We start from the raw sequence: 27,959 nt of genomic DNA, 5'->3' as shown, positions 1-27,959 counted from the left end.
GTCAAAGGCAGTGAAAGAGTCTGAAGAAAAGAAGCGCAAGAGACGGACGAGCAGAAGCCTGACACACGTTCAAAACCACACAAGAAAAATGACCAATTTCGAAGGCACCTGGAAAATGAAAGACAGCCAGAATTTTGAGGAGCTGCTCAAAGCCCTGGGTAAGGACAGTTTACTCATGTTGACTTTTTTTTTATTTTACCATGATGGTTTGAGTGGGTTTTAGAGACTCAGCGTGGAATGGATAACATGGTCAAATGTCTATCATCTACACTTATAAGATTTTATATGAAATAGAGAAATGTGGCAGTAATCAAAGTTAATGAGTCATGCAGAGATTACTGGAGTTAAAATAGAGTCTGTTTTTTTAATTGCACAAAACTTTAAATGCATCTCGCTTGTGGTACACATTTGAGATTATATGTTGATTGTAAGTCTTAGAGAGGGTGGATAAAGACTTGTACTTCACTTCTAAATTCACCTCAAAAAATGTCCAAGTGATCTTTCTTCTGCAGTTCTTTTTTCTTAATTTTCATGCCACAGTGTTGTTGCAGAAGAGAAATTTTACATTACAAATGCTTAGCAAAAAGTGTGCTACGTACAACTCAAAGGAGGAGACGATGAGCTCTTGCATTGTGTGAGTGATGGACTAAGGAGAGGATGGATCGGAAGCAGACTGAAGCGTTCTCTCGTCTAATTGTTTGCACTGTAACTGTGTGACAAACAGGGTTAATCGTTTTTTCCACTCGTTAGGAGGACAGAATCCATCATGATGTACAGGAGAGCTAAACAAAGCACAAGCCAGCAGCATTCCTCCCTCTCATCACCTTGTCACTGCACCTCTCTATATTTGCAACATCTGCTGACAACTATCTCAGTTACAGCTGCAGGAGGAAGATCCTTTTTTTAATACGAGAACAAACTGCTTCATGATTTACTCTCCACCTGACAACTTCAATAGGATTTGTTTTCACTGTGACATGACGCCGCCTGAGACAGAAAAGTATACCTTCATGCATTCCTCTAAAGCAAGTTTCACCTCTAAATAAGATTTTTGTTACAAGCCTTTCGGCGCCAGAGGCAGACAGGAAAGTGTGATGAAAACTCATGACAGATGATAAAATATGGAGAAAGAGCTCAAAATTCTCGGAGGCACAAAATCATTTTTTCTTCATTTGGTCACTCTGAATTTTAACCCTTCACATCTTTACAGACTCATCGGTCCAACCTTAAAGTGGGGGTAAGCAATTTTAATCAAACACACTTTTTGTCAAATTTAGCCAATATTTCCCATTCCCACTTCAGTCTTTTTACAAACAAATCAGGTTTGTATCCACCGCTTGCATTCGTTCACTTATTGTATGTGGGTCTGTTATTAGTTAAACGGTTGGGGAGCTTTTATGTGTGTTGTCTAAAAGACTGTTCAGTGAGGGGTCCTGTAATGTGATGTTTTTTTTTACCTGCCTTAGAAGAGGGGGGCAGGCAGTGGTCCAGCACGTAGGAACTTGGGTTTTCGAACCAGAAGGTTGAAGTCGTAGTACGGACTAAAATATGGAAACTGGTGTGGTTGCTGGAGAGGTGCCAGCTCACTGCCGTGCTCTGCTGATCTGCCCTTGAGCAAGGCATTCATGTGCAGCCCCTCACTCTGACACTCTGTGCACTGTCCTAATTCAATAAATTCAATAATTAAATTACCTACACTCTGACTCAAGCCTCTGCCAACTACCCTTCACTAGAGTGAAGCCTCATAGGGAGGGACTTTTATTCTGTTGAGTTCAAATTTCAACAACGTTCTTTCAAATCACATAGAAAAATCTCTGATACAGACTTAAATGTAGTATTGGCCAGTATGCAATTTGTTTGTATTGTTAGCATCAGCAGGGATGTTGGCCAACACTAAAGTCAGGGTATCAGAATCTGTATTTGGGAAGGATCTGGAACAGATTTTCTCACATGTAGTCTTGTGTGTTTTCAGGTGTGAACGCCATGCTGAGGAAGGTAGCAGTGGCGGCTGCGTCCAAACCCCATGTGGAGATAAAGCAGAACGGAGAGCACTTCTACATCAAGACATCCACCACAGTGCGCACCACAGAGATCAATTTCCTCATCGGAGAGGAATTTAATGAGGAGACGGTGGACGGGAGGAAGTGTAAGGTAAATATAGTTATTGACACAGTAAAGTTTTAAAAGCACTTTCTGTGCAGGAGAACATTTTGAGATTTCAACAACTGGCTTTCTGTCCACAAAGAAGTACAGAAATATAATATTAAAGCAGAACGTTTAGACTACACAACTCTTTGGAGTCCCACAACAAGCACCTAAACTCGGAGGGATTGACAAAATGTGCAACTGCAGTTTAATGCAGGGATGTTACAATTTTTAAAACAGATTAAAAAATAATGGTCACGGCGCTATTTGGGCTAGCAGCTAGTTCGCGTGCCTCATGTATGGGAGCTATAGTCTTCTAAGCGTGCGGCCTGGGTTCCACTCCAACCCTTGGCTCCTTTTCACGTCATTCCCCACTCTCTCCTCGCAACTTCTTACTCTACCTACTGTCCTGTTTAAAATAAAAGACATAAAAAGTCCCAAAATGTGGTCAAAACCAAAACAGATAACTATGACCTCTAGTCCTTAGTTAGGGTAAAGCTCCGACTCCTCTCATTAGGCTTTCCAAAATGGGTGAGGTAGCGTTCCTCTCAAAGTTCAGTGAACTTTGAGAATTGGTCAAATATGCCTTTGAGTCTCACATTTGACAGAATTCATGGAAAACTGGCGACATGGAAGTCGTTAAAAATGCAATAAAGACATTCTTATTTTTTCTAAAGTTGAACAAAAGCACAAGAAAAAGATAAATGGACAGTCCCCATTGGTTCTCAGCCATCATTTCACTTTCCTGTTGACACCCTATAAAGGTGAAACTGAGGCGGTAAATATAAGAAAGCCCATTAAACTCTTCTTCTCTACAGAGCTTGGCCACTTGGGAAACAGAAAACAAGATTTACTGCAAACAGACTTTGGTCAGCGGGAATGGCCCCAAGACCTTCTGGAGCCGAGAACTCAAAGGAGACGAACTCATACTGGTGAGTAGTTTTGTTCAGTTTGCTCTAAGTAGAAATCTGGTGTCACACAGAGAACAAAGGAGAGTGCAACATCTCGCTTTACACATACAACAATCCTGGTGTGTAAAGCATCTCTGTACACTCTGGTCGGTTTCCTCTGTGTCCCTTTAGGATCCTCTCTTCTGGTCCTCTCTCTATAGAAAGGTAACAAGTTCTCTCCATGTTTTCTTTCATACTGTGGCTCCCAGATGCTCTAATCCCACCTGCCTAGAGAAAGATGTCTAAACAATGACTCCCATTCTCATCTGAACTCTCAGCAGATCAATGACCAGATGTTCGGATGTTATGTGAAGCGGGATGAGGTGTCAGATTTGGAGGTCACTGTCTTTAACCACACGGGTCATTTTCTGTTTCTCTTCGTGCCAATAAGAAAACATGTGCTGGGGCACGCTGGTGGCGCAGTGGTTAGGGCGTGCGTCCCATGCGCTGAGACCATCGTCTCGAGCGGCAGGCCCGGGTTCGCCCCCACCCATGGCCCCCCTCCGCATGCCATTCCCCGCTCTCTCTCCCTGGTTTCCAACTCTATCTACTGTCCTCTCTCTGCATTAAAGCCACGAAAAGCCCAAAAAATAAATCTTTAAAAAAAGAAAACATGTGCTGAAGAGACAATCTGTGTTTGAAGCGCTGTTATTTGGTAGTTCTGGTGCATTCAATTGTTATCGTTCTTGGAAATGTGCTAATTGGTGTTCTTGGCAATTGTGTTGAAATTGTGGTTGGAAGCTTAGCTTTGCACAAGACTGGAAACAGGGCGAATCATTAAAAGTTTTAAAGCACATGTGGCATAAATGGGTTCCAGCTTCACAAATATGGATATTTTCTGTGTTGTTTGCAGTCCTCTAAGACAATAAACTGAATATTTTCTGTGTGCAGTGTTAACCCTTAACTGGCATCTTATATATCAAAAGATGATTTACCTAACAGGGAAGCTATTTTTCAGAGTTAACATCAGTGAGTAGAATCAGTTGCAGGCCTTCTTTTTGAACATCAAGGATGGATTGCTTCATATCTGCAGTACAGGCACACATGTAGAGGTGCCAATCATCTTGCTATTGGTGGGAAAACAAAATAAGATGATTTCCCAGAGATAATGGACGGGCCAGAGGAATCACAGCCGAGGCAGAAACCAAAACTATCCAGATGTTTAAGAGAGAGTCCATCTCTGGGTGGTGACACCAGATGTGAAATTTTTAAAATGATCTGGTCAATATTTTTTCCAAAATGCTACGTAGTTCCTAGAAAATGTTACGATCTCTAATGGCCTTTTGCATGAACCACCAAGTCCTTGTGTTTCCTTGTTTTGCCAAATGAGGGTGTGGATGAGCATGCCGGTATCTGTGAGACAGAAGAGTCTCATGGTGCATTGACGCTCCAGAGTAAGTGAGATTTTTTAAGAAAATGTCTGAAAAATAGAATTTAAAACATCAAGTCTGTTTTTGCTGTGAACAAGAAAATATTCAAGAGTCCGAAAACAAGTGAATACTGTTAGGTTGCAACAACATCGTGCAGGTTATAAGGAAATATATGATCATGTCACTGCCATAAGTTTGCAGTTAAACAGCACTTTGTGATCTTGCATGTATCAGAAACACTTGAGTTCCTGGCAGTTCCAGGATCAAGTTTTTTTTTTTTATTGTAAACATCTGGGCCTGGTTGGATTTATTGCCCAGATGGACAACAAGAATGAGTCCAGTTTCACTGTGATGGAGATCTCTTTTTTTTTTTTTTTTTAACTGATTATTACATACCTAATCAGGAAAATATTTGAGAAGGGCTGAGATCGAACAGAAAGAAAAAGCTTTGAACAGGACCAAAATGTGTTTTTGATCAAGATAAGGGTGTGTGTGTCCGTTCATGTTGGCGTGATGGAAGGTGTAATCTGATCGGCATGTGGGGTTAAATCATCGGTGGGAGAGTAAGACGCTTTTTAAAGAAAATATCAGATTAGATACAATCCCAGACGTGTGTAATCTAAACACAACTCCCTCACTTTCAACATAACTTAATGTACCACTTTGATTCTAAGAGATGAATGATGTTAAAACAAAGAAACAGATTTCCTCCATGATGAAACAGACTGAAAGATTTCACTGTGAAACCTTCATGAAAAGACTGGCGGTACTGGCCCATGCTTCTGTCTGCACAGTGAATCGTTTCAGACGTCTCAATCAAACTTACTGTAAATTGTATCTTCACACAGAGTGATTGTAAAGCCTAATGATGAACGGTGGAGATGACAGACCAGTTACCTCGCATGCTGAAACAGTGTGGTGTGTATGTGAATATGATGGAGAGTAAAAAGGGAAATGAGGGACAAAATGCACAAAATTCCAGCTTGTTCATGCAAAAATAACCTTTAAAGATTTATAAAGTTAATCTATAATTCAGCCTCAGTATGATCATTTCATAAAGGGTCTTTCATGCAATCTGTAGGATGGGCACTTTTAGGCTACAACTCTTTCATGAAGCATATTCTTCACATGTTGCCTCTACTTGTAAGATAGGGCTTTATTCTCTAAAACAGGATCACTAAACCTTTTCAGGATCTATTGGCACAGGACAAATGCTCCTCTGTTAGCCGATGTGTGTAATAGAACCAGTTTTTGTTGCTCTTTCCCCTACAGGGAACGTAACTCAGAAAGCCCATCTTCTAACACGAGTACACTCCTCTCTGAGAAATTCTTCAGTGTAAACAGAGAAAAATGCACATAAACTTGAAGAGAAGCGCTGGCCAGCAGATGAGGAAATTAGGCTCTCGGGGAGAGATGGATGGACGTCGGGCTTAATGAAGACAGCATGTGCCTGGCTGCTCTCGATGTGCGATTATAATGACCGCTGGGAGAGTCCACAGTATAAAAAAAAAAAAAAAAAAAAGGGAGAGGAGGATAAATACTTCAGAATGAAAAACGACTCTTTTACTTAGCCATGTGGGGAACCTCATATTCTTGCTTTACATTTTAAGCCAATAATCATTGATTTCTTTAAAGATGATTGCAGTCCTACATTGGCTACTTCTCGATGAGACGGGGGGCCAGGAGGAATTGTGCGGCGGTGATAGTGTCAGGGAACCAAATCTGTGTGTGTCCTCCTGCGGGCTTTAATTGGTCTCATTGATCACACTGTTGAGAAATGCCAATAGACCCTTGTGTTACCTCCAGTTAATGTCTCCCTCGGTATCGCGCCACGTGCCAGATGGAGTCGTCTCAGCTCCATATTTCAAAGCGCTGGTCTGATCCCCCCCTCCCCGCTCCGCCACAGCTCATGGCCAGAGGTAATGATGATGTGTGGTGCAGCAGTAAGCCATAACGCTACGCCCCTGGGACTCCCATAAATCTTAAGACTAGGACACATCCACCCATAACCCGGGGCATCCAATGCTCTCCCCCCTTTTTAATATCGGTATTTGTCACGTCTGGTTCTTTAGCAGGCAGCAGTGTCATATTAAAATCTGGCATTAGGCAGCATTAAAGCAGTTAAGTGGAAATAAAAATCAGCAGATATATCAGACTTTAACACTGAAATATAAGAAGACTTTTACGGGACTACCATGCATGCAGAGTAAGCTGTATTAAATGTGAACAATTATATTGATAGCACTGCAGCCACTTATTCTTTCTGTTATATTATGGTATATACTTCATTTGTTTGGTTTGGTTAAATGTTGCGTAAGGCAGATGGTGAGGAAAATAAATCACTTCACTTAAGTTTTATTTTCCAGTCCTACGTTAGCTTTTCAATGACAAATGTAAGAACAATAACTTCATTTTGTTTTTTTCAAGTGAACCCTTCCCTCTCTGGAAGTTAGCCCTACCACCGCGTGAGGGAATAAGAAGGCCCCGCCCACTCAAGGACGCCGTGTATAGAGAGTGTCATCACAGGGGTTCAGCTGAAGGAGAAACAACAGACTGTCTTTCCTAAATAGACAAACATACTGTATAACAACCAAATTGTACCAACTGTAAGGTGCATATCCTTACTTGAGATTGATTGTAGAATCTTGTTTTCAGATGTCTTTCAGCACCAATCTGCTGCTCTCACAGGACAGGAGGGGGGGGCAGATGAGGGATGAAGAGGGGGGGGGGGGGGGCAGATGAGAGCATTTGTTTAGGTCTGAAAATCTCAGAAAGTCGCATTGTAAGTGTTAAAGTGTCCAGTCTGTGAGTCATAAGACCGATTGGACACTAAACAAAAAAACTAAAACCGAAAAATCTTTTTTTTTTTTTTTTTTTGTCCTTCTTTTTTTAGATCTTTGGAGCCAATGATGTGGTCTGTACCAGGATTTATGTACGAGTGTAGCAGACGTCCAGGTCGTTCAGAGCTCAAGTTTCCTTCATGAAAAAACTCTTTCAGTGTCTAACTGACGGGGTGAGGATTACTCAAATGACATGCAACGTCTCAAATAATCTGCTTTGACACAAAACAATTTGCACCTTTGTGAAACCAACTTCATCTTCACTTTACCGCTTGTTTTCTCCTTTTGTATATAATTTTTCTAGCATTGGAAATTAAACAATCAAAGTATGAATTCTTGTTGTCTTTTTGTCCGTTGTTTCCTTCCTGCTTCAGGGTTTGGAAAAGTAGAAAAGACAAAGATGAGGTCTCAGCAGAAGACTCCCCTCGTTTATATGTGACCACGATATAAAGGTTCATGTGTTTAACAAACAAAATGTAAGAAATGAAAAAAGAAGATGGCCAACTGAGTTTCAGTCTATTCCAAGGATATTTTAATGCCAAATACCATACTAACACTCATGAACAACATCATAAAAGTCAAGAGAAGAGACAAATAAAACGAGGTACAAACAATGTTTTTCTATGTACAACCAGCTCTGCAGGACTTCCTGTGTTATTCTGTATTAAACAGGAAATAGAAAAATAAAAACCCAGGACATACACTGTTCCAAGATTGTCTGTAGCTGCTTATGTTACTTACCATCGCTTTTAAGAGATCGGGACTTTGTTGGAAGGATGGATTCTGTTTTTTTCTCTCTCTTTCTTCACCTCCATGTTGGACAATTGGTGTGTTTGCTTCTATCCTGCTCATGTTAGTATCCAAATTTAAAATGACAAAGTATCAGGCTGCTGTTCAAAAGTTAATGTAAGGTAAATGAAATTGCTTAACTGTGGATTTCCTCTGTGAAACATTTCAGCATTCAATGTGATAGTTATGTTTATTATATCAGACTTTTTCCTGGATATCTACTGAGCCCGTTTGAGGCTCATGGAAACAAAACTGCAGAGCGGGAAAGGCATAAAAATGCTTATTTACATCCCTCTTTGAAGGGAATACAACATTCACATTTGTATCTCACAAAGAAATACAAACTAATAGCTTTGATTAACTACGACAGATGGACTTATTGCTTTGCTTGTTTTGTAAATCCTTCAAACTGTACACAAGTCACATAGCTGACATTCACGTATAGACACACTATACACCAGTCAGTGTTTGTTGTTAACACCGCACATGAGAAACAAACACAGTGGCTGTACACTTTGTATAGTTGATACACTGAGTGAGCACTGAACCTGTCGCACAGATTCTAACCATTTTGGTCAAGTTTCCATATGAGTAAAGGTGGCCGTACTGTAAAGACTCCAGTACTTTGAAAAACAGACATCAACTGTACTTTTTTTTTTTAAAAAGGAAAAAAAAGGAGAAATCGCTGCTCAGCTACATTCAATCATCTTAAAACCACGAGTGAAACGGATGCCAAAGACTAAAAGTAGAAAAGCTCAGAAAAAGGTTTAAACACAGATAAAACGTTTCTTTTTTTAACTAATCTAAAATGTAAAGGACAACACGTTGGACAGACCACAAAGGGAAAAAAAGGTCTCATATCAACATCCTTTGGTAAAAAAAAAAAAAAAAAAAAAAAAATTTAAATGTTACACTTTCTTAATAAACTTTTCTGCAGACTCTACTTTAAGATCGATACTATGTGTGTTAATGTACGCTACTCATCACTGACATCTGATTTAAAAAAAGAAAAGAAAAAAGAATCTAGATATAAACAAGATATTTACATAAGGTGTTTGGGCAGGTCATAAATTACTGTATATTATATCGTGCCTTATTGCACCTTTAACACCGAGAAGCAGAACATTCACAGGCTAAAGACGTTTACAGCTGGGAGCCAGATTCCTCTCCAATCTAACCATTCATCTGGTGACTGCAGTAACAGGTTGTTCTTGGTAGAGACAAAAACCTGAGGCGTTTGTTTGTATTTCATGTTAAATAATGAGCTGGTCCAAAAAAAGAATACACTTTTTTATAGTTAAGTTGCCAAGTTGTAGTTTTTGTGTTGTTTAAAATTGGTACTAATCCACAGTGAAGGAGTGCTTCTTTGTATACGGTGTAAAAATCTGTGCTTAATATACATAAAATAATGAGATTACTGAGACAAGTTGGTACTGTTAATATAGAAAACATCTATCGGTCATATGTCGCAAATTTTGCAATTTGAGCTCGATAGTTAGGACAAAGTTCCTGAATCAGTTTTCTAACATTCGCAGAAGTTGGGGAAATGTGTTGATTGATGACCCAAACAATTTGGCAAGTGAATCCAGCAACAGCAGGTTTGAGAATCCAAATGAAGCCACCGTGTATGTGAAGTCATCACTGGCAGTTTGTCGTGTAAAGACAGTTCATCTTTCCATTAGAGACAGAGAGACTACAGTGTTCGGTACTTCACCCGGTACTTGTTCACGTTGAGATAGTGGAGGACAGCCGGGTTGCAGGTGGTGGTGCAGGGCAACAAGGTTTCTTGATCTTCTCCCATGAACCACCTGCGGTTGGCGGCGGCCATGTCGCTGGTCACATGCTCCTTGGCCCAAGAGTCCAGCCGGACCTGAAAGCGCCTGTGCAGACGTGTGTGGACCCGCTGGTGGGACTGAAAGAGACCAGAACAACACGGCTCAGATTCTACAACACCAGTCCAAAGTAGAACAACAACGTCACAGGAGTTTAGGGGCTTTTCATAGTGATTGATTGTTCAGGGGAAAATATAAATGAAAAAACAAGAGAATACAGCTCAGTAGTGAGACAAACATGATTGTTACATTATGAGCCAGTTTAACTGTGATGTCTATTGTCTGTGTTCATGCACCGCTCACAAATGTCTCTCAGTGTATTTCTTTAGCTTTCTTCACACATAAACAAAACTCCTGAACATTTCCTGAAGTGTCCGGGGTGAGCTGAATGTGTGAATGCAAACCTACACATTTTTCATCCTGACTTGATCCGGAATTTGTTCTGCTAGTCAGCTCGTCAGATGTCCAAGTGAAGGCATGGTGACCCGATGTGTGAACACTTAGCAGCTTATCTATCAACAAGTATGCCAGTGTGTTCTTGGTACATTAATGCGTTGATGAGTTTTGTTCAACGTCACATAGCAATGACACAAAGTGAAAAAACAGTCATCATAGTGTTGGATTAACTATCTTGGATTTCTACAACATCTTTTTAAGTTATGTCCTGCTCCAGACGCTCACCCCTGACAGACAGGGAATATATGTGAGTTACATGTGTCAATAAGCCATTCAGGAAGATTGTAGTGACAGGCTGCCCAGACATTTTCTAGAAATGTTCAGGAGTGCATGTGTGAAGCAGCTATAGATACTGTACAATCGACATATTACCAGTTAGTCTAGGAGGTCGGCTCATGTTTTCATCTATGCTCTGTGACTGCCCACGTTATCTGCTTTTTTGTTTATCTTGCTGATCCTTCCTTGCACACACATCCTTGGTAGTATCTGTTCCATATGAACTTCCTAACACACTCTTCTGTGCTAAACGTTGAAATGAAAACAAGTGCTCTTGTGTCAGAATTCAATTGAGAATGTTTCCCTACATGTTAAAAACTCCTCACAGAAGTTAATGAACTGTAATAATCAATGTACACATTATAACCCAGCATGACAAAACAGTCAAATATCCTGAAAAGGTTGACTTTGAAGCTTGAAGGCTGAGTGAGAAAAACAGTATTATAGATCTGTATGCAGCGTCATTTTAAAGTTGTTAGTTTTGGTGACAGATTTTTTTCTCCGCTTTTTAGAATTCTTAGATTTTCAGCCATCATCATTAATTGTTCCTACTGACCCTATGACTATTAGTAACAGATTGAGCGCTGATTAAATCCAGGGTGCATAAATGTTCTGTTCTGTATTTACCTGGTGAGCTCGTGTGAGCGCTGTGTGCCTGTACATGTAGTCCTCTGACTTGCACACGTAGACCATCTTGTAGGAGTTGAGTTTGAACATGCACTCCATCTTTAGCTCGCTGCTGCCGTCCTGAGACTTGTCAGAGGGGCCCTTGGTCAACCTTTCTTTTTGCAGTTGCTCCCATCCTCTCTGGCACTTTCTTATCTGCCGCAGATTCCTGAAAGCCAAAACAAATATGAAGCGATGAATAAGACTGACGACAGAGAAACGGTCTGATTTACTCCACACATCAAAAAAGGGGTGCATCACGTTTACAGGGAAAGTTCCCACAAATTTCCAACATCTGTTCACCGTTTTATTACCAATAGTTTTATTACCATACAATTTCATGTTCGACAATGTGATTTCAAAGCTAGGCAATATGATCAGGCACATGACATCAAGCTAATTTGAGAGAGTATAGTAAATTTGAGAGGACTGTCCCTTTAAACAGTAATTTGGAAACCCATGCATTGCAACTCACCGAGTAACAGAATTAGAAAGGGAGTCAAATCATTCGTGGGAAATGTGGATCTATAAGAGCAGCAGAGGCAGCAGTCGTGATATTTCTGTACAGTGCACTTTCATCGCACAGCCACAAAAGTTCAAATGTTATATCTTTGACAAACATATTTTCCTCACTGGAAAAGTATCCTGATTTTGTGCAGGTAACAAAAATGCAATAATTCACCCCACCTGAATGAAAGTTTTAAATGTGTACTTACCACTGAGGGTACAGGTGAGCGGGGACTGAAACCATGAAGCATATTTTTACATTCAGGGCTCCACTTTAAAGACATGACAGGGAGGCCAATTTAAAGTCAAAACTGTTAGAAACAAACACTAGAAAATTCGCTGCCTGATCGAAAACCAATCAAAAATATGAGCTGAGGATACTTTGATGTGCACATACTTTCACCCACAATGTACAGAGTGTTATGATCATGAGATGAAGACCCAACACAACTTGAAAAAGAAACTGCTGGATTTTCCCCCCTAACCTCCATTGAAGTGATTTTTTTTAAGGGTCTTTTGCCCCTTTTTTTTTTTTTTTTGCTGCTGATCTCTCATAGATTCAATGAAAAATAAAAGAAGGACACGATGTGGGTGAGCCCACTGATAAATCAGTCAGGTACCAGATTTATGCAATGGGTTAAATAAGAGAAAATCAAGTTTTTTTTTGTGTTTTTTTTTTTTTTTAAAAAAGCTCCTTTCCAAATGTTTATGGTAATGGACAGCCATCTCAAAGAAACATAAAGACAAAGAAATCACTTAAAAACAGTGACAGGCCCTCATGTGCAACACTCATCTGTAGCTTCAGACCAGAGCCAACACAACCATGTCTCCATGCACAGTTCTGAGGTTTGAGGAAAGAAATACACCAACATGAAAATACAATTTAGACAATCATTTTATTTACAAACCCTACTCCTCTGTACAAGTGTTGCAGACAATGTGCTTGACCAGAGTTTTTAAAAACTTATGAGCACTACTTTCTGTCAAACCAGTGGAAAAAAACTGCTGTTGCAACAAAAAGGTTGCAAGGGGAGTGCACTGTTTCCACTGAAAACTATTACAAACATAACACTTAGTATAACAGACTTCAACAAAATGAATATTTGAACATTTACATTTTCAAACAGTGATTAAGTCACGTACAGGACCTTTAATCTGAATACAATCACAAAAAAGGGCATAATAAGGTAGAAAAGGAAACTGTGACTCTACTGTCCTGTCATTACAAAGTCTTTTAGGTCAAACACAAGAGCTTCAGTCTCTCAAACACATATCAAAGATGTCGGAGAATGATGGAAATCAAATGAAAAAAAAAGAAGAGAGAAGTGAAACCCATTTGTTTTGCTTTAAGTTTGTGCAGTCGATTACTTTTGTCCTTACGTCACACAATGAAAACCATTACTGATGTCAATACAATGAGAATAATCCGACCAATGATTTCTTATGGCTGTCTGCTAAAGTGGAAATTCAAACCAATGCTCAAGCTGAAACCAGTTTAAAAAACCTCACAATAATAAATAAAATTCCCGTTAAAAAGGAACTGAATCAATGAATAAATAAATTCCATTATTTTATCTTTTTTTTTTAAAAGTTGGCCATGTAAAGTGCAAACTTCCATGTGAGGCATAAGCCACAAACTGAAAATGTTCACAGCCAGAGACTGGTAAGTGATAGGAGGGCGTTCAGGCACTGTCAGCACTTCACAGTAAGTGTGGAGCAGTGCTTTTTTTTTTTTTTTTTTTTAAATCAGCCTTTTCAAACCCTGGTCTGCTTCTAAAAAAGAAAGAGCTCTAATGCCCAAAACTGGTGTGATCAGAAAACGCTTCTGAAGTCAGGCTTGTGCTGCTGTTCCTGTCTCTGAAAAAAAGGGGAGATGTGTTTGGCAGCTGGTTTGGCTTTGCGACAGTGGAGTGGCTGCACAGCTGACTACAGTGTTCAGACAAGAGGGAGACATGGCTGGGGCCTCACCTGGGCAGGAACACCGGCTTCTGGGCAAGATGCTCCCGTAGCTCTGGGGATGCGGAATCCGAGTTCAGGTATCTGCCCACGTAGTCGGACCACCTCTGTGAAGGAAAACACAGAAAAACAAAAATTAAACAACACTTTTATACCATGGTTAATTAAAGTAAGAACGTACAACTTTTTACACATAAATAAAGCAGAAATCAAATATATCCTCTGTAAATGTCTCTCTGAGTCATGACTGTCTACAATGAGTAAGAAGAAGAGTGAGTCCCGCTGGTTGTGTTGTTGTCAGAGCCGTGTTTACATCATGTTTACATGGACGGGACGGACTTGCGTATAAAAGCTGTTTTAGTCAATAGAATAGAATAAAAATAGAATTAATTTATTGATCCCAAACTGGGAAATTGTGGAAAGGACTAGAGAAAAGAAGAATAACAAACTCACTGTTTATTTGGATGTCAAGTAAGTGTCTTTGGATCTCGGCCATTCTGTGTCAATGTATGTGCAATATGACGCTATGAGTTAACCAAAGTATGCTAACATTAGCCTGCTAACACAACAATGTAGGCCACAATTGAAGCTAGAGCAAAAGACAATTTTGTCCACTACTTAATGGTGTTTAATTATGATGCGTTCTAATTGATAACTCCTTCATGTGAATGCGAATGGAGGGGGGTTGGAGGTGTGTTGCTGGAGGAGAGCAGAGGCTTCAGAATAGTGGAGGTGTCCCCAAACAGCAGTTTGTTTTGGTTTAATGCTGGTGCGTAAGGGCGACATCTACTGGATCAAAAAGTCTCACATTCTTCCTTTAGAATATGACACAACTGCAATCCAGAAAAGTTTAGAAGTTGTGGTACATATACATAAAATGATGATGTTTTTTTTTTTTTTGCACTTTAAGTTTGACATCCAACTGAAGAGACATTAAATAGAGCATTCTGAATTACATGGCGTCCCTGCTTTTTTGGACTGTGGGTTACAGATTAATTCAAAATACAATACTGTGAAGAGCCTGAAAATCTGTACCATCTGCCAAAACAAGATTATGACAGATGTACATGTTCAGATGACTTCTTTTAGCCATTTATCACAAATATAATCCATTTACCTTCATATGATCTACATCAAATGAATGCATGTTGATAATTGTCTGTGCTACATAAAGAGATCTTAACTGAATATCAAAAGATTGTGATTCTTTTTCGGCCTTCTACCTGTAGATGACAACTTTTAGAGGACAGGATATGAGAAAGAAAATTAAATCAAAAAGAAAAGCAAAACAACTCTACACAGGATCACGCAGGCTGAGACATCATAGGTGTACAAAAGAAACTGAAAACTCAGTATGCTTCAGTTTTAAGATTGAATGCGTCTTACCTCTGCCTCCGCTGGCTCATCAGAGTTCTCCTCCTCTGTGTCCAGCAGCTCCATGGCCAGACTGATGGATCCTCTGCTCTTTAGGAACATCAACTGGACAAAACACAACAAGCAAGTTAACCCTTACATACTGTTGGTATGAGGGAGATTCTGAGCAGGGTCAATGTGAAGGCATAAAGCATGAATATGTACATATATATATACAGTATGTAGGTGTTAAATAAACAGTTTAGCCTCGCTTGCTTTATCAACAGTACCCTTAAGGCTCGACTCACCTTAAAGCAGTTCTCATCGGACATGAGCTGCTCTGCTTTGCGCTGGTAGGCCCCTTCTGCTGTGGCCCTGGACGTCTGCGTGGACAGTGTGCCCCCAGTGGCTTTGTTGGCACTTTCACTCAGGTACATGTCGGTAACACGAGAACAGACATCGTCGGTCACAAGGTGCTGGAGCTGTGAAGGCAACAGGTTCAGAATGAAACAGCAACAATTGGGAGTTTTAATGATGTGAACTTAATGACTGAAGGTTCGAAGTAGGGCTGTCATGATACCAGACTTTTAAGCTTCACAACATCGATGATCGTTCCAATGCCACAGCAACAGAAACAGAAGTCCTAAGCACCTTAATATTGGGATGTTTCTTGTATATAATTACTAAAAACCAGAGGCAAACTCGTCTGAATTGCATATATAAACTATGTATTTTTATCGCAGGAGCTTTAGGTTATTAATATGACTGAGGATCTGCAGCTTTCTTTAAAGCTTCGATACTTTCAAATTCAGTCAATCATCAAAATAACAGCAATTGTTGTTTTATAACTCATGCTATGAGTATACAAATCTTTAAGCCGTATTACAAACAGTAGAAAATCATAGTGCTTTAAAGTGTTTTTGTGCGATATAAATTAGAGCGGATGATGTGAAATTAAATGTTCTGACCTGCCGGACAATGCTCTGGATGAGTTTGTCCATGGTGAAGGCAATGTAGGCGTGAATAGTAAACATTTCCCTCAGAGAGTCCTCGTACTGAACCGGCTCCATGTTTCCATCCAGAAGATTACGCACCATTTCCAGAAACACAGAGTAGTAGTCCTCGACATCAACGTCCACTGCAGGAAGAAAAAAATAAAGGAAAGGTAAGGATTTATGTAAATGATACCAAAAAAAAAAAAAAAATGACACACCATGTGGTTGTGTAGTGGAATCAAAATATTTTTACAACAAAGCAGCAAGATGAACCAAAACTCAAAGACTTTGTGTTCCTTTCTCACTTACTGGGCTCTTTCATTTTTAGTTGGATTGCTGGATTTTCATTTTTCTCCCTTTTGACCCCCAACACCTCTCTTTCCCAATCTCTCTCTCGGCCGTCCTCCTCTATCTGCTTCTCCGCTTGCCCGTAGATCCGCAGCAGACGAGAACAAAGGATGTGGTGAAGACGAAGGAAGATGTACCAATAATTGTTCACATAGAACATGTTGTAGGCCTCATCTGTGCCCCGCAGCTTCTGAGCCGCCGTGTTGCTGAAGAGGAGTTTGGACTTTGTCGGGCTGCTGCCTGGCAAGCCGTTATGCTTCTTGGGGGCATCTTGATCCATCTCCATGTCGTCTTCCTCCTCATCCTCCTCCTCCTCCACATCGGAGAGCTGACCTCGCCTTGCAAACAGCAGGTCAGGGATAAAGTGGTGGATGATCTGCTTGATCTTGTACTTGTCTTCTTTCTGGATGCCCACCTGTCTCTTGACATGGTGGATGATCAGAGCAGCGGCGTCCTCCAGGATTTGACTGTCCTCGTAGGTCACAGTCATGTGTGGGCCGCTTGGTGGGGTCGTGGCAGCTTCCTCTGATGCTCGCTCCTGTCGCTGTGAGACACAGACAGAGAGAGATACAAGGTTATTCTCTTCCAAGAAAAACGTTTTTCCAACATGAGCGAGCCCCATTTTAAGTTTGAAAAAACAACTTGAACTCCATTGTGGAATGTAAATTCTGCATCAGACGCACCACAAAGAGACGATGTGTGTTTGTTTCTGAAATATCAATCAGTATTTAGTATTTTAAAGAAAAAACGTTTCCTTACATCGTCATAGAGCATCTCTATTTCATTCAGTAACGTCTTTGAGCGCAACACTTTGGTGTCGTTCTGCTTGAAGTTGATGCCTTGATGGTCGAGGGACTTCAGGTAATACTTTTCATTCTGCTCCCGCCAGATTTTGTTGAAGCCTCTCTGAGCTTCTCTCCACTCCTCCTCCTTCATTTTTAATCTGAAATAATCACACACACAAAAAAATGATGAACAACCTTCACTTGTATAAATCTCAGAAAATACAAACAGCTAACAGAAGAAATTCAAATCACATTATTAACCTTTTCAGCACTATGGGGACGGACACAGCTGGGTTCCTCTTGAGCCCGTCGATGATGTCGTGGGCTTTGTCTCCATATATCCTCTGGATAGCTTTGCGATGAATGACCTCTGAGGAGCCGCCCATTGTGTTGTCCAGCTTGAAGCGCAGCTGCTCCTCAGCTGACATGCGAGAAAGCCTCCGCTGCACCGTCTCCAGGGCTCGTATCGTGGCCAGGTTGGCTTCCAACACAACATCCAGCTACAGGGGATAAAAAAAAAAAACAATGACAGTGAAATGATTAAAGAACTGTTTCCATGTATGGCTGAAGGTTGCAGCTGCAGCTTTTTTTAATTGGATATCTAAATCTATCTTTGTGTACTTTGGACTCCAGACCAGAGAGCGACAGAGAGCGAGTGCTGCATAGAAGACACAACTTCAGAGTATTTCTCACCTCAAAGCGCTCATCCTCACATCTGTAAATGTGCTCCTCATATTGAGTCTTTTTGGAGCTCACAAATGTAGAATCCTCAGACCATGATGGAAATGACACCCATGTGTCGTTCAAAACCTGCAACAGGACATTCAGTTCAATACAATTTGGATATTAAACAACAATGTTTGATTATTAAGCAAACTTAAAGAGCTTTATTAATTATTCTGAACTGTTATGACGAGTTATTTCTATGTCAAAAGCGGAGGATTTTAGGTTAGCCTTATTTGTGTATTTTGAAATATATGGATTTTTTTTAACAATTATTCATACAAATGTGTATTAACATGTGATGAAAACATTCAGTGTTTTTAAACTAAATACACTATCAACCAACAAACGTATTTATCCAAAATAAAATCTTCATTCCCCTCTTGCTTTGTTAAACTTATTTACCAAATCAATGTATCAACAACAATATGCTGTTTGCGCTTCACCCATTGAAAATGTGAGTTTACATGCAGCAATTAAACACAAAACAAATTCCTTCTCTTGAGTGCTTTGTTGAGGTCAAATCCATTACAAGAGCACCCTATCTGGTATCTCTGTTAGCTGAGAATAATCAGTTATGACAGAAACTCCTGTATTTAACAGACTTCCTTCAGTGACTTCCTTCAGACTTCCTTACCTCTCTGCACAGCGGCGTCCTTCCTGTGCACTTGGGCTGCTGGTAGCTCTTGGGCAGTGCTCTATAGCTGGACCCCAGCCTCTTACAGGAGGCATAGTCGATCTCCATGGCAATACCCTCCGTTGCACGCTCTTTAGGTAAACTCTCTGCATGGCTCGACTCCCCGTGAAAAGACTCTCTGTAGCCCAGGAAGTTTTTAAACCACGTAAAAAGCTCCGGAAATTTTCTGTCAATCACAAGATATGTGAAATTAGCAGTTAGAAGTGAAGAGACAGAAGCATTGTGTACTATTAGCATTTTTTGCACAAATATTAGCATTGAATATAAAATCCATTAGACATTATATCAATAGCCAAGCTGGTGACTAACATTTCTTGATGTTACATCAAAAAGAAAAATCAACATGTTTTTGCTCATTGCAATAGACATCTTTCAACAACATTAACTGAGTAAGAATGGAGTAATCATTTAAGTCGATAGTAAAAAGTTCACTGTGTACAGAAAATAAAGCTTTGTCAGCTGTAGATGTGTAGCTTCAGGACTGGCGGACAGTGTGCATGTTTAATCTTACCCAAGAAATGGGATAACCAACTGGACCAGCTCGGCACGTGAGATTACTTCCTGGTTGAAAATGTGAAGACAGCGCAGGAAGTTGTCGTAAGCCTCAGAGCTCCGAAGAGCCTTCTTCACCTGTTCACATTTCCAGCGATGAGAAAAAAAAAAAAAAGTCAAAATTATTTTTTAAAGAAAAATCTGATCTTGTTGTTATGAAAACCTTGCATCTTGTTATTGGAAGACTTTAAAAAGTCAGTACTAATAGAAAACAAAAAACAATAAAGACCTTTTCAAAGAACATGGTTTCAGTGCTGGTGCTGTGTTTGCTGACATCAGTCAAGCCGTGGTCCTTCCCCATTATTTTGGGTTTCTTCTGAGAGGGAAAGACAAGGCAAAGTTGGTTTTTGTTTCAGACTCTAAAAACGTAATTAGTGTGAAGTAAAAGTTCCATTGAAGAGAAAATTGTATTTGGTTTGGTGTCAAAAAAGACTATTGTACGATGTCTGGTAAATCAAGCTACAACTACTGCAGCCCTGCAATCATCCAATCCTCATTAGAGTTTAGGTTTTGTGGAAAGTGGTAAGTCCACTTGATTATCATTTTGGAGTCTGTTGCATGGTGTGGATGCTGCAGGACTCTATGAGTTAGTAGTTTCAAACATCAAGTCCGTGGTCATGAATATAGATTTTGAACAGATTTCCTTTGCAGCATACTCACCTTTTTAAATCTAAATGTTGGTATGATGTAAGAAGGGGAAAAAAAACAGAACAAACGTACAATGAAGTGGTTTGTACCTTGATAGGGGGCGTGGCTCCCACTCCACCGGGTCTTCTGATTGGCAGTCCGTTCTGACTCAGCCTCTGTTTGTTGTTCAGTAAGGGTCTCTTCACTGTGCCGCCGTGATCGTTACGTACAGAATCTGCCCTGTCCGGGGTGGTTTTGCCCAGCAGCTGAGAAGAGAACTACATCCCATCATGAATAAAGCCAAATAGATAACCGGTATCATCACAAGCAACCTTTAAAGCAGCTCAATTGAATGAGAGACAGTGAAGTTAATAAGTAGAAAGAACAAATGATTCAGTATTCTGGCATTTTAAAGTGTTTTTGTCACTTCTCAAACACAATACACAGTGAATAGTGTGACGCAGAGCTGCCAAATACAGCCAATCGACTCCTTTAAAATAAACAGACACCTGAGAGCTGATGTATTTGTTTTTACTGTTTTTGGACTTTTGTATAAATAAAGTTATAATAACAACAGCAACAAAAACGAGTAGTAGTAGTAGTAGTCTATGAAGGTGCTAATTTTATACAGAAAATCTTTCAGGTTCTTTCCCCCCCCCCACAGCTAAGACTTACCATTGAGCTGTTTGCATCGGGGAGGAACTGTCCAAACTCTGAGAGCAGATCTTCTTGGTTCTTAAAGAGTCTTGCCACCTGAGTGTAGACCTCCTGCTCAGTCAGGGCTGGGGTGTAGTTTCCTCCTGCCTCTTTAGCATTTCTTTGTTCTTTCTGGAAATTGTATCATCACACAAAAGGGATGGCGAGATTAAAACTCACACACTTGCGGCCGGGTACTGATAACATGTTTATGCTGTATTCCCTTTTTATTCGGGTATATTGCCTTACCTGGTATGTGTGCAAGATTTCCAGGAAGGCCTTGTAGATGTCTGGCTGACCCTGGAAACGGTTCTTAATCTTATTGACGTAATTGATAGCGTGGTTGAACTCAACAGGCTGGTTGTTCTGGAGAGGTGGTGCACCGGACGGCGTGCTGCTCACAGGAGTGTGGGACTGGACCGAGGGTGAGCGTGGTGAGGCGTAGGATGGGATGGATGGGTTTGGCTGGCTGGTGGGTGTGTGAGCTGGAGACTGAATTGGCTATTTGGATTGACAGAGAAGAGCATAGGCATCTCAAACATGGAAGGAAACATTCAGCTTGGCATGCAGAGAAGGCATGTTAGGAACATCTCTGTGACAATTAATAAAATAGTGATGACATTCAGTCTGTGAAAGGGGTGCAATAAGAAGGTAGGAATATGTTCTGATCTATAATGCACAGTTTAGTGGAACAATATTGTCACTGGTACTCTACCTTGCTGGTTTTATTCGGAGCGGGTTGGGCGGAGACGGGTGGAGCTGCGGTGGTGGTAGTTTGTGTGCCAGCCTGTGGCAGACTCGGGTGCTGCTGGTGGCTCACAGGCTGGCTGGGGGCTCCGCTTACAGGAAGGTTCTGAACAGAAATCCCATGCGGGGTGATGTAGTGGATCTGACCTGGTGTGGTCACATTGACTAGATCGTTGGTTTGAACCTCAATCTTATATCCAGGTGGCAAGAAAGTATTAAAACCCATGATGAGGTCTGGGTGGCCCTTGAAGAGCTGGGACACACGGTTGATTACTCCAGGAGTGTCTATGCTGTAGTAACACAATGAATGACACAAATTACACACCACAGATTTGGTTCTGCATGTCACCAACGTTTTCAAACATGATGTCGAGAAAACTCAAAAATGAAATTACCTCTGGGACTTGAACTCCTTCATAATATCAAGGAAATCATTATAAACTTGCGGCTGGTTTCCAAACTGAAGCTTCACTTGATCCAGATAGGACAAGGCGTCTTCAACCTGAAAAGTGCAGAATGAAAAATGATTTGTAGTCCTCCTGAAATTAGATTATGTAACCACTTAATTCAGCTAAATGATATAGCGTGCAAACATTTGGCCCAGCTGGACATCTTTTGATACACATTTGTAAATATAGTTATCTAAAGTCTGTGTATTCGAGGTGCAGATGGCGTATCTGTTAGGTCGGGCCCCATGTGCAGAGGCTGTAGTCTGACTGAGGCCCGAGTTCAAATCTGACTCGGCTCTTTTCCCGCATGTCCTTTCCCAACTTCCTACTCTAGCCACTGTCCTATCAAATAAAGGCAAAAAGCCCCTGAAAATAATCTTTAGATTGAAAAGCCGCTGTACCTTTAGCCGCTGAAACTGCTGTTGTCCTTGGGTTGAAGTCATGGGTGCTGATGGATGGACGTGTCCTTGGACCACTGCAGGACCCTGGGACTGAACTGCCAGGCTGTGTGCATGGGGACCAACATGAGGTGCAGTGTTGTTATGTCCGTGTGCATGTCCACTTGTGTTCTGAGGCATCGTCGGCACCTTTATAGGAAGAAATTTTAAGAAAAAATGTTTAGTGCTGTGTCTCAATCCAGATGCTTCCTTTAGTACTCCTTAATAAACAGCGCAGTTAACACCATGAACTTTCTTGTGTATGAATTTTAACAGGGTGATGTGTTCTTAAATCGAACAAAGCAGTTATGTACTTATTCAAATTCTGTGGCTGTTATTTCCTCTAACACTCTTTTGATAGCATTTAACCCCACTAGAGAACTACTGGCCACAAGAGTCGCCCAAAATAAGTCCAGTGTGATTGCTCACATCTCTTCAATTCAATTTTGCTCGACTATAATCCATTTAAGACTTTGAGCAAAATGATTTGTATACGTCTGATTTGTATCCAGTACTAAAAAAAAAATATTACTGGAATTTATACATGGTGAAAACTCTGACCAAACACAACCACAATCACATTGATACCATCTTACCATTACCTGGTAGCCTTGGGGGAGGGAATACTGGATTCCAGTGGATGGCTGCATGTTGTCTGCAGCTGCCTCTATCACAGTCTGGGCCGGGGCAAGGGCCCGGTGCTGGAAGCTGTCTGCTATTCCTTGAACTGGGGGGCGGCGTGATTGCTGTTGCTGGGGCGCAAATATTGGTTCCTGGTCCTCCACACGCCTCTTCATTGTATAAACATACTCAAAGGGGCTGAAGTGGACAGAGGCAGAAAGACAGTAAACAGTCTGTTTGGTTCGAATCAGTCTGAGACCTTTACCAACGTAATTAGTTTAAGCGTTCTATAAGAGAGAGCGCTCTACTCACAGTTATTTTGCAGTAAGAGAGAGGGCAAAGAATTTGAGGTTGACAACAATAACAACAGTTAGCATATATAGTTTCTATTTGTTTGATGTATAGAACTTCAGGATATTACTGTTAAAATTAAGAACAACCAAAAAAGCTTAACACCCTGAATTACTACTATATGCTCTAAATTTTTCTGGCAAACAGGTTTCTCCACTGTAATTTGAGACATGGCCTGAGACCATTCAAGCTTGTCCCCACACACACTTGGTCTCCACACTTATTCTTGTTGCAGTCTTACCCGCAATTTACACAAAGTCTGAGCACGCTGCGTTTCTGTCAGCGCCTGACCCACTGGTTCCATTTCTGGAGTGTGAGCACAGCAGAGTGCAGCCATGAGTAGCTGTACACACGGGTTCACAAGATCACAGGAGAACTACAAGATCATGTGGGAATCAAAAGAAATACATGCAAACAACATGCTGATTTGTCTTTCTAAGGTCGATTTATTGTTGAGCCACTACCTGTTTTGACGTAATGTTCATAAAGTAATGAAATATACAATCGGGGGTCAGTATTTTGTGTTTTATTTTTAAATCGACCGGATAGTCTGTGGGGATTCCTTGTCTGACTTCCTGTCCAGGTTAACCTATTCTGTTCAGCTTGATGCATGCTCTGTCAAAAAAATATACTCATTTGTAGTATTTGTAACGGAGTGGCGCTGCTGGTACGCTCCGGAGACGGACCACAGCACATTCTGTGGAAACACAATCATTGACTAGAGTGGAAGCGAACAGCACCGTATTGCACAGCGCTGACAGAATATGACTTGCACGGACTACTTAACTAAAATGAAATACTTCAACTGCATCAAAACATTTTTAAAGTTTCACAAAAATGTCAAATTCAAAAACTGTCTGAGATGTTGATGGGATCTATAGTGCTTCAGAGGAACTTTTAGTCAAACATTTTAAAATAAAACATATCATCACGAGTATCACACAGATGCTGAACAACAGAAATTATCAGGACTGTCATTCAAAGTTAAAAAAAAAAAAAAACTGAGCAAAAAGCCAAATCTACAAGCTCTGAAGAACAGTCAGGAGGCACAATTAAATGTTTGGACCACAGAATACAACTTTTAAACAAATGACCTCATAATTATAAAATCAAGTTTCTCTCTTATAATAATTTGACAATGTAGTCAAAGGAGTTTGATGGTGGTTGAAAGAACTAACATTGTTGGGAATATTTTCCCATACTCTGCTTTCACATACCGGTAAGTGACAATATTATATTTTGAATTCATGCAGTACTTTTAAAAAATAACTTAATTTGGCAATATTATTACAATTTGAACAGTATTTGACGAAATGCTTGTTCATGACTGTCCCCAAAGACATGCTGTCATTGTTCAGCAGAATGGTTGGGGCAGCAGGTTAGGGACCGTCTTACAAGTACCATAGCAGGCATGGGTCATAACAAGTTTTAAGTATTATAGACAATTCTAATAAAAATGTTCAATTTGTCTGTCCTGTAATTGAAATGATGTTTTTAACCGAGTAAACCAATATGTATAAATTAAATGTGTAATATTTCAGAATTTGATCTCATTGCTATGTCTAAGCTCCTTTCTACTTTTCAGTTTACAACTTGGGGGGGGGGGGGGGGCTCTTATCTCTACCTAACGAGACATTTCTATTTAAGAACATACAGTATACATATGCTTCTCTGAAACTTCAAAATTATAACAGACAGGCTTTTAAAACATTAGCTCAGAATACCATCTCTGAGAAAGTGTGTGCTTTTTTTTCACAGTACTTTGGTCAACATTTGTTGTCTGTATGTAGATTCAGATATTCAGATATCTGAATTCACACTCCTTTAGCAGATATTTTATGAGGAATCTGTATGTAATCTATTCATACAAGATTTTTGTTTTTTATTCATGCAGCTGAGAAAAGAAAATATAGAAATATATAACCCACTACCTGTCCACACTGTCATTGGACTGTTCAGTGACTAGTGACTGGCTCTAAGCCAGGGGTCTCCAACAGGTAGCTCGGGAGCTACTGGTAGCTCGCCTATAGGTTGACCAACTGTGTTAAAAATAAAAATCTGACGACGGTAAATGCACCTCTTATGCAAGTATGAAGTACTAATGTTTTCTTGGACATTGATGTGAATTTAAGATTATTGATAAGCACTGGCTTATTGCAATTTCACACGTAGAATAGAATAGATGTTTATTGCCATTTGCACAGGTACAGGACAGTACAGGTACATTGGAATTCTTGTGCATTTCTCCCTCTTCTACAAAAAAGTAAAAAATTATATATAAAATAGAACAGCATTGTAAGAAAAAAAAGAAAGAGTACAAAAAAGTAAAAAATAAATAAGTTGCTCATGTACAAACAGCGGCTTAATTCAGCTGAACTATGTAAATAAATGCAAGCGATTTGGTCACTTTCATTTTTTTTTTCAAAAGTAGCTCTCAAGATGAAAAAATAAAAGGGTTGGAGACCTCCCCTGCTCTACGCACACTTCCTACACGTGTATCGAGAAAAGTAATTTAGTGACACTCCCTAAGCTGACGTCATTGCAGTCGTTCAGCGCTCTCGCAGTCCATTTCGGAGAAAACGCAGCAGCAGCGGCAGAGCGTCGACGGTCTTCAGTCGCCCCAAAAATCGTCTCTGTCGCACATCCGGTGTCAAATATGTATTTTTTTTTTATCGAAACGCGAAACAAAAAATGTCAAGACAGTGAACGTGAACGACGTGAGCGAAGTTAGTCGAGTAAAGCGCTGCAAAAACAAGGTGTAACATTTGTTGGGGATTGACAAGTGAAGAAGGCGCTGTCGCTGTAGCCTCATCCCCTCCCCCCTCTCTCTCTCTCTCCCTCTCTCTCTCTCTCTCACAAACACCGAGCTTAACACCATCCGCTCTCCGTCAGCCCTCCGCTTTCTCTGACGGTTGTCTTTTCGTCTCAGCTCCCAAGTTATGAAGCGAGAAAGATAACTTTTAACGACCCGCAGACAGTTTTTAAGATAACAATGTGACTCTCGGGGTCTCTGCTGGTCGTCCGGACTTAAAATAAAAGAGTTAATAAACGTGTTGGCCGAGGTGAGGTTAGTACGCTGTCAGTGCGACAACAGCTAGGTTTCAAACAAACGCGACTGATTAAATAAATAACCATTATGTTATTTTTTGGGGTTTTTCTTCCATTTCGTCTTCGCTTTGCTGGGCAGGTCAGGAAGAGCTAACAAGCTAACGTTAGCCTCTTCATAGCAATGCTTCCGACAGACTTTATTTAACTAAAGCGTTTAAATTTGTTTCCCCCCACATCCACATCCCAGTTATGATTGTCTCCTCACCGGTTTTTTTTTTTGTAAGTTTAGACATTCAACTTAAGTGAAGCAAGACTTAAACTAGAAGCGAATCTGCATGTTTTCCCAAGTCAGCTCAAGAGTTAGCATGTTAGCTAATTCATGGTCCGCCGCTTAGCTCGCTAGCTTCATCTGTAGCCGGAATAACTTGGGTTTTTTTTTTTTTTGCAGCAAGCTAACATGGCCGCCCGCTGAAACGACACGTTATATTTCGTTGTAAGATGAGAAAACGCCTAAATCTTAACCATCACAACTAACCAACAGGGGGTTAGATTGCTATTTCCTCCGCCCGGCAAGGTTATATACGAGCTAGCCCAAATGCTACGATAGCACAACAACCAACCCCCCATCAGCACAGGGCTAACAAGCTAGCAGCACTTCAACTTACCTCGCAGGACTACCACCGCCAGCAACGATTTATCACACCGGTGTTCCAGAGTCCGATCAGTAGAGCGCTACTTGTGCATTCACGGGGCCGTGACAAAAAAAGTGAAGTTTGGAGAAGGTGGTCGCAAATGGAAAATGTCAAAAAATGAAATTGTTCGTAAGAGGCTACGTCGCTAACAACAGTGTATGTATGAAGCGGTGTTCCCTGAACATAGGGGCGTGGCTAACATGAAGGCGGGCTAAGCTCCTCCCACTCCGAGCGTGGATTGGTCCGCGCTCCAAAATGAAAACAAATACACTTAAAGGCAGTGAACCAGTTCATTTTTTTTATTTTTTTTGTACTTGGTTTAATTTATGATGCCAAGTGTAGTTTTATCTGTTGCTGCACAGCCTCCATCTTAAATCAGAGTTTGAGTTCTGCATCAATAACACTTTTATTTAACACTTTCCATACAACTTAAAACATATCAATGCAACAGACAATAATGAGCAAGTCAGGTCTCCCAAGTCCCAGACATTTGCGATTTACCCATTAAAAAAATATTTTTCAAAATCTGACAACTCTGAAAAAATAATAATAATAATAAAAAGACGCATTATAGCTCACGTGTTGAAATTTCAGGATCTAGTTCACTTGAAAATGTTAAGTCATGTTTAAAGCTAGAAATAGATTCTTACCCCGACAATGTACAGAAGTTGTTTGTATTTACATTTAATGAGGAGGCTCATAGACGGAGATTTGATTTTAAAAGTCCATTTGCATGCACTACATTAAAACAAATGTGTATCTCAGTAAATGGAGTTAAATCATGGAATTCTCTCGATAATCACTCAAGTATCATTCAATTTAAAAGAATGTATAAAGAAAAGATTCTGGGAAATTATGAATGTATTGAGTTAATCTAACTGATTGTATTTGATTGTTTCTATATTTTTGATCTATTTTTTTGTTTTGTGAAAGAAAGGAAACAGCAAGTTATAGCCGTCTTATTCTGTTAAACAGTTTCTTGTGTTATTAGGAAAAGGGGGGCAGGTATTATAAGTTTTCTTCCTGCTCCTGTTTGCTCACGAACAGTGTT

At 40.3% G+C, this 27,959-nt stretch overlaps 2 protein-coding genes across 9 annotated transcripts; one reads left to right on the top strand and one right to left on the bottom strand.

The window, feature by feature from the left end:
• LOC109986822 (cellular retinoic acid-binding protein 1) lies at window positions 1-7,819 on the top strand. 2 transcript variants are annotated; one of them, XR_010665953.1, is made up of 5 exons: window positions 1-158; window positions 1,973-2,151; window positions 2,964-3,077; window positions 7,359-7,478; window positions 7,680-7,819. XR_010665953.1 is itself a non-coding variant. In XM_020637650.2 (4 exons), the coding sequence occupies exons 1-4, from the start codon at window positions 89-91 to the stop codon at window positions 7,407-7,409; spliced, it is 414 nt and encodes a 137-aa protein (XP_020493306.1). In that variant the 5' UTR covers window positions 1-88; the 3' UTR covers window positions 7,410-7,638. The 2 variants fall into 2 exon arrangements, 1 of the variants encoding a protein (XP_020493306.1); XM_020637650.2 differs by lacking the exon at window positions 7,680-7,819 and having other exon boundaries at window positions 7,359-7,638.
• A 1-nt stretch (window position 7,820) lies between these two features.
• Window positions 7,821-27,091, bottom strand: LOC109986821 (paired amphipathic helix protein Sin3a-like). 7 transcript variants are annotated; one of them, XM_065952704.1, is made up of 21 exons: window positions 26,882-27,091; window positions 22,793-23,015; window positions 22,161-22,346; window positions 21,706-21,812; window positions 21,279-21,600; window positions 20,813-21,064; window positions 20,543-20,695; window positions 19,978-20,145; window positions 19,470-19,553; window positions 19,200-19,318; window positions 18,629-18,854; window positions 17,962-18,078; window positions 17,530-17,768; window positions 17,243-17,426; window positions 16,445-17,027; window positions 16,109-16,278; window positions 15,449-15,622; window positions 15,174-15,266; window positions 13,800-13,894; window positions 11,286-11,493; window positions 7,821-10,006 (listed from the first exon to the last, which is right to left on the bottom strand). In XM_065952704.1, the coding sequence occupies exons 2-21, from the start codon at window positions 22,991-22,993 to the stop codon at window positions 9,788-9,790; spliced, it is 3,900 nt and encodes a 1,299-aa protein (XP_065808776.1). In that variant the 5' UTR covers window positions 22,994-23,015; window positions 26,882-27,091; the 3' UTR covers window positions 7,821-9,787. The 7 variants fall into 7 exon arrangements, with proteins under 7 accessions (XP_065808776.1, XP_065808775.1, XP_020493303.2 ...); XM_065952703.1 differs by having other exon boundaries at window positions 19,470-19,556; window positions 26,882-27,090; XM_020637647.3 differs by having other exon boundaries at window positions 19,470-19,556; window positions 22,799-23,015; window positions 26,882-27,090.
• Window positions 27,092-27,959: the final 868 nt, after the last annotated feature.

The sequence above is a fragment of the Labrus bergylta genome, chromosome 3, assembly GCF_963930695.1.
Source record: "Labrus bergylta chromosome 3, fLabBer1.1, whole genome shotgun sequence".
NCBI lineage: Eukaryota > Metazoa > Chordata > Actinopteri > Labriformes > Labridae > Labrus > Labrus bergylta.
Note: the sequence above shows the minus strand (reverse complement) of the source record. Positions and strands in the feature narration are given on the sequence as shown.

Excerpts from the sequence above, each read along its gene's own strand:
- LOC109986822 (XM_020637650.2), top strand. The coding sequence starts at position 89 with ATGACCAATTTCGAAGGCACCTGGAAAATGAAAGACAGCCAGAATTTT. Across the intron at positions 159-1,972 it reads GGAGCTGCTCAAAGCCCTGG|GTGTGAACGCCATGCTGAGG; the intron begins GTAAGGACAGTT and ends GTGTGTTTTCAG. Across the intron at positions 3,078-7,358 it reads AAGGAGACGAACTCATACTG|ATCTTTGGAGCCAATGATGT; the intron begins GTGAGTAGTTTT and ends TTCTTTTTTTAG.
- LOC109986821 (XM_065952703.1), bottom strand. The coding sequence starts at position 22,993 with ATGAAGAGGCGTGTGGAGGACCAGGAACCAATATTTGCGCCCCAGCAA. Across the intron at positions 21,813-22,160 it reads AGCAGTTTCAGCGGCTAAAG|GTTGAAGACGCCTTGTCCTA; the intron begins GTACAGCGGCTT and ends TGCACTTTTCAG. Across the intron at positions 10,007-11,285 it reads CGCTCACACGAGCTCACCAG|TCCCACCAGCGGGTCCACAC; the intron begins GTAAATACAGAA and ends GGTCTCTTTCAG.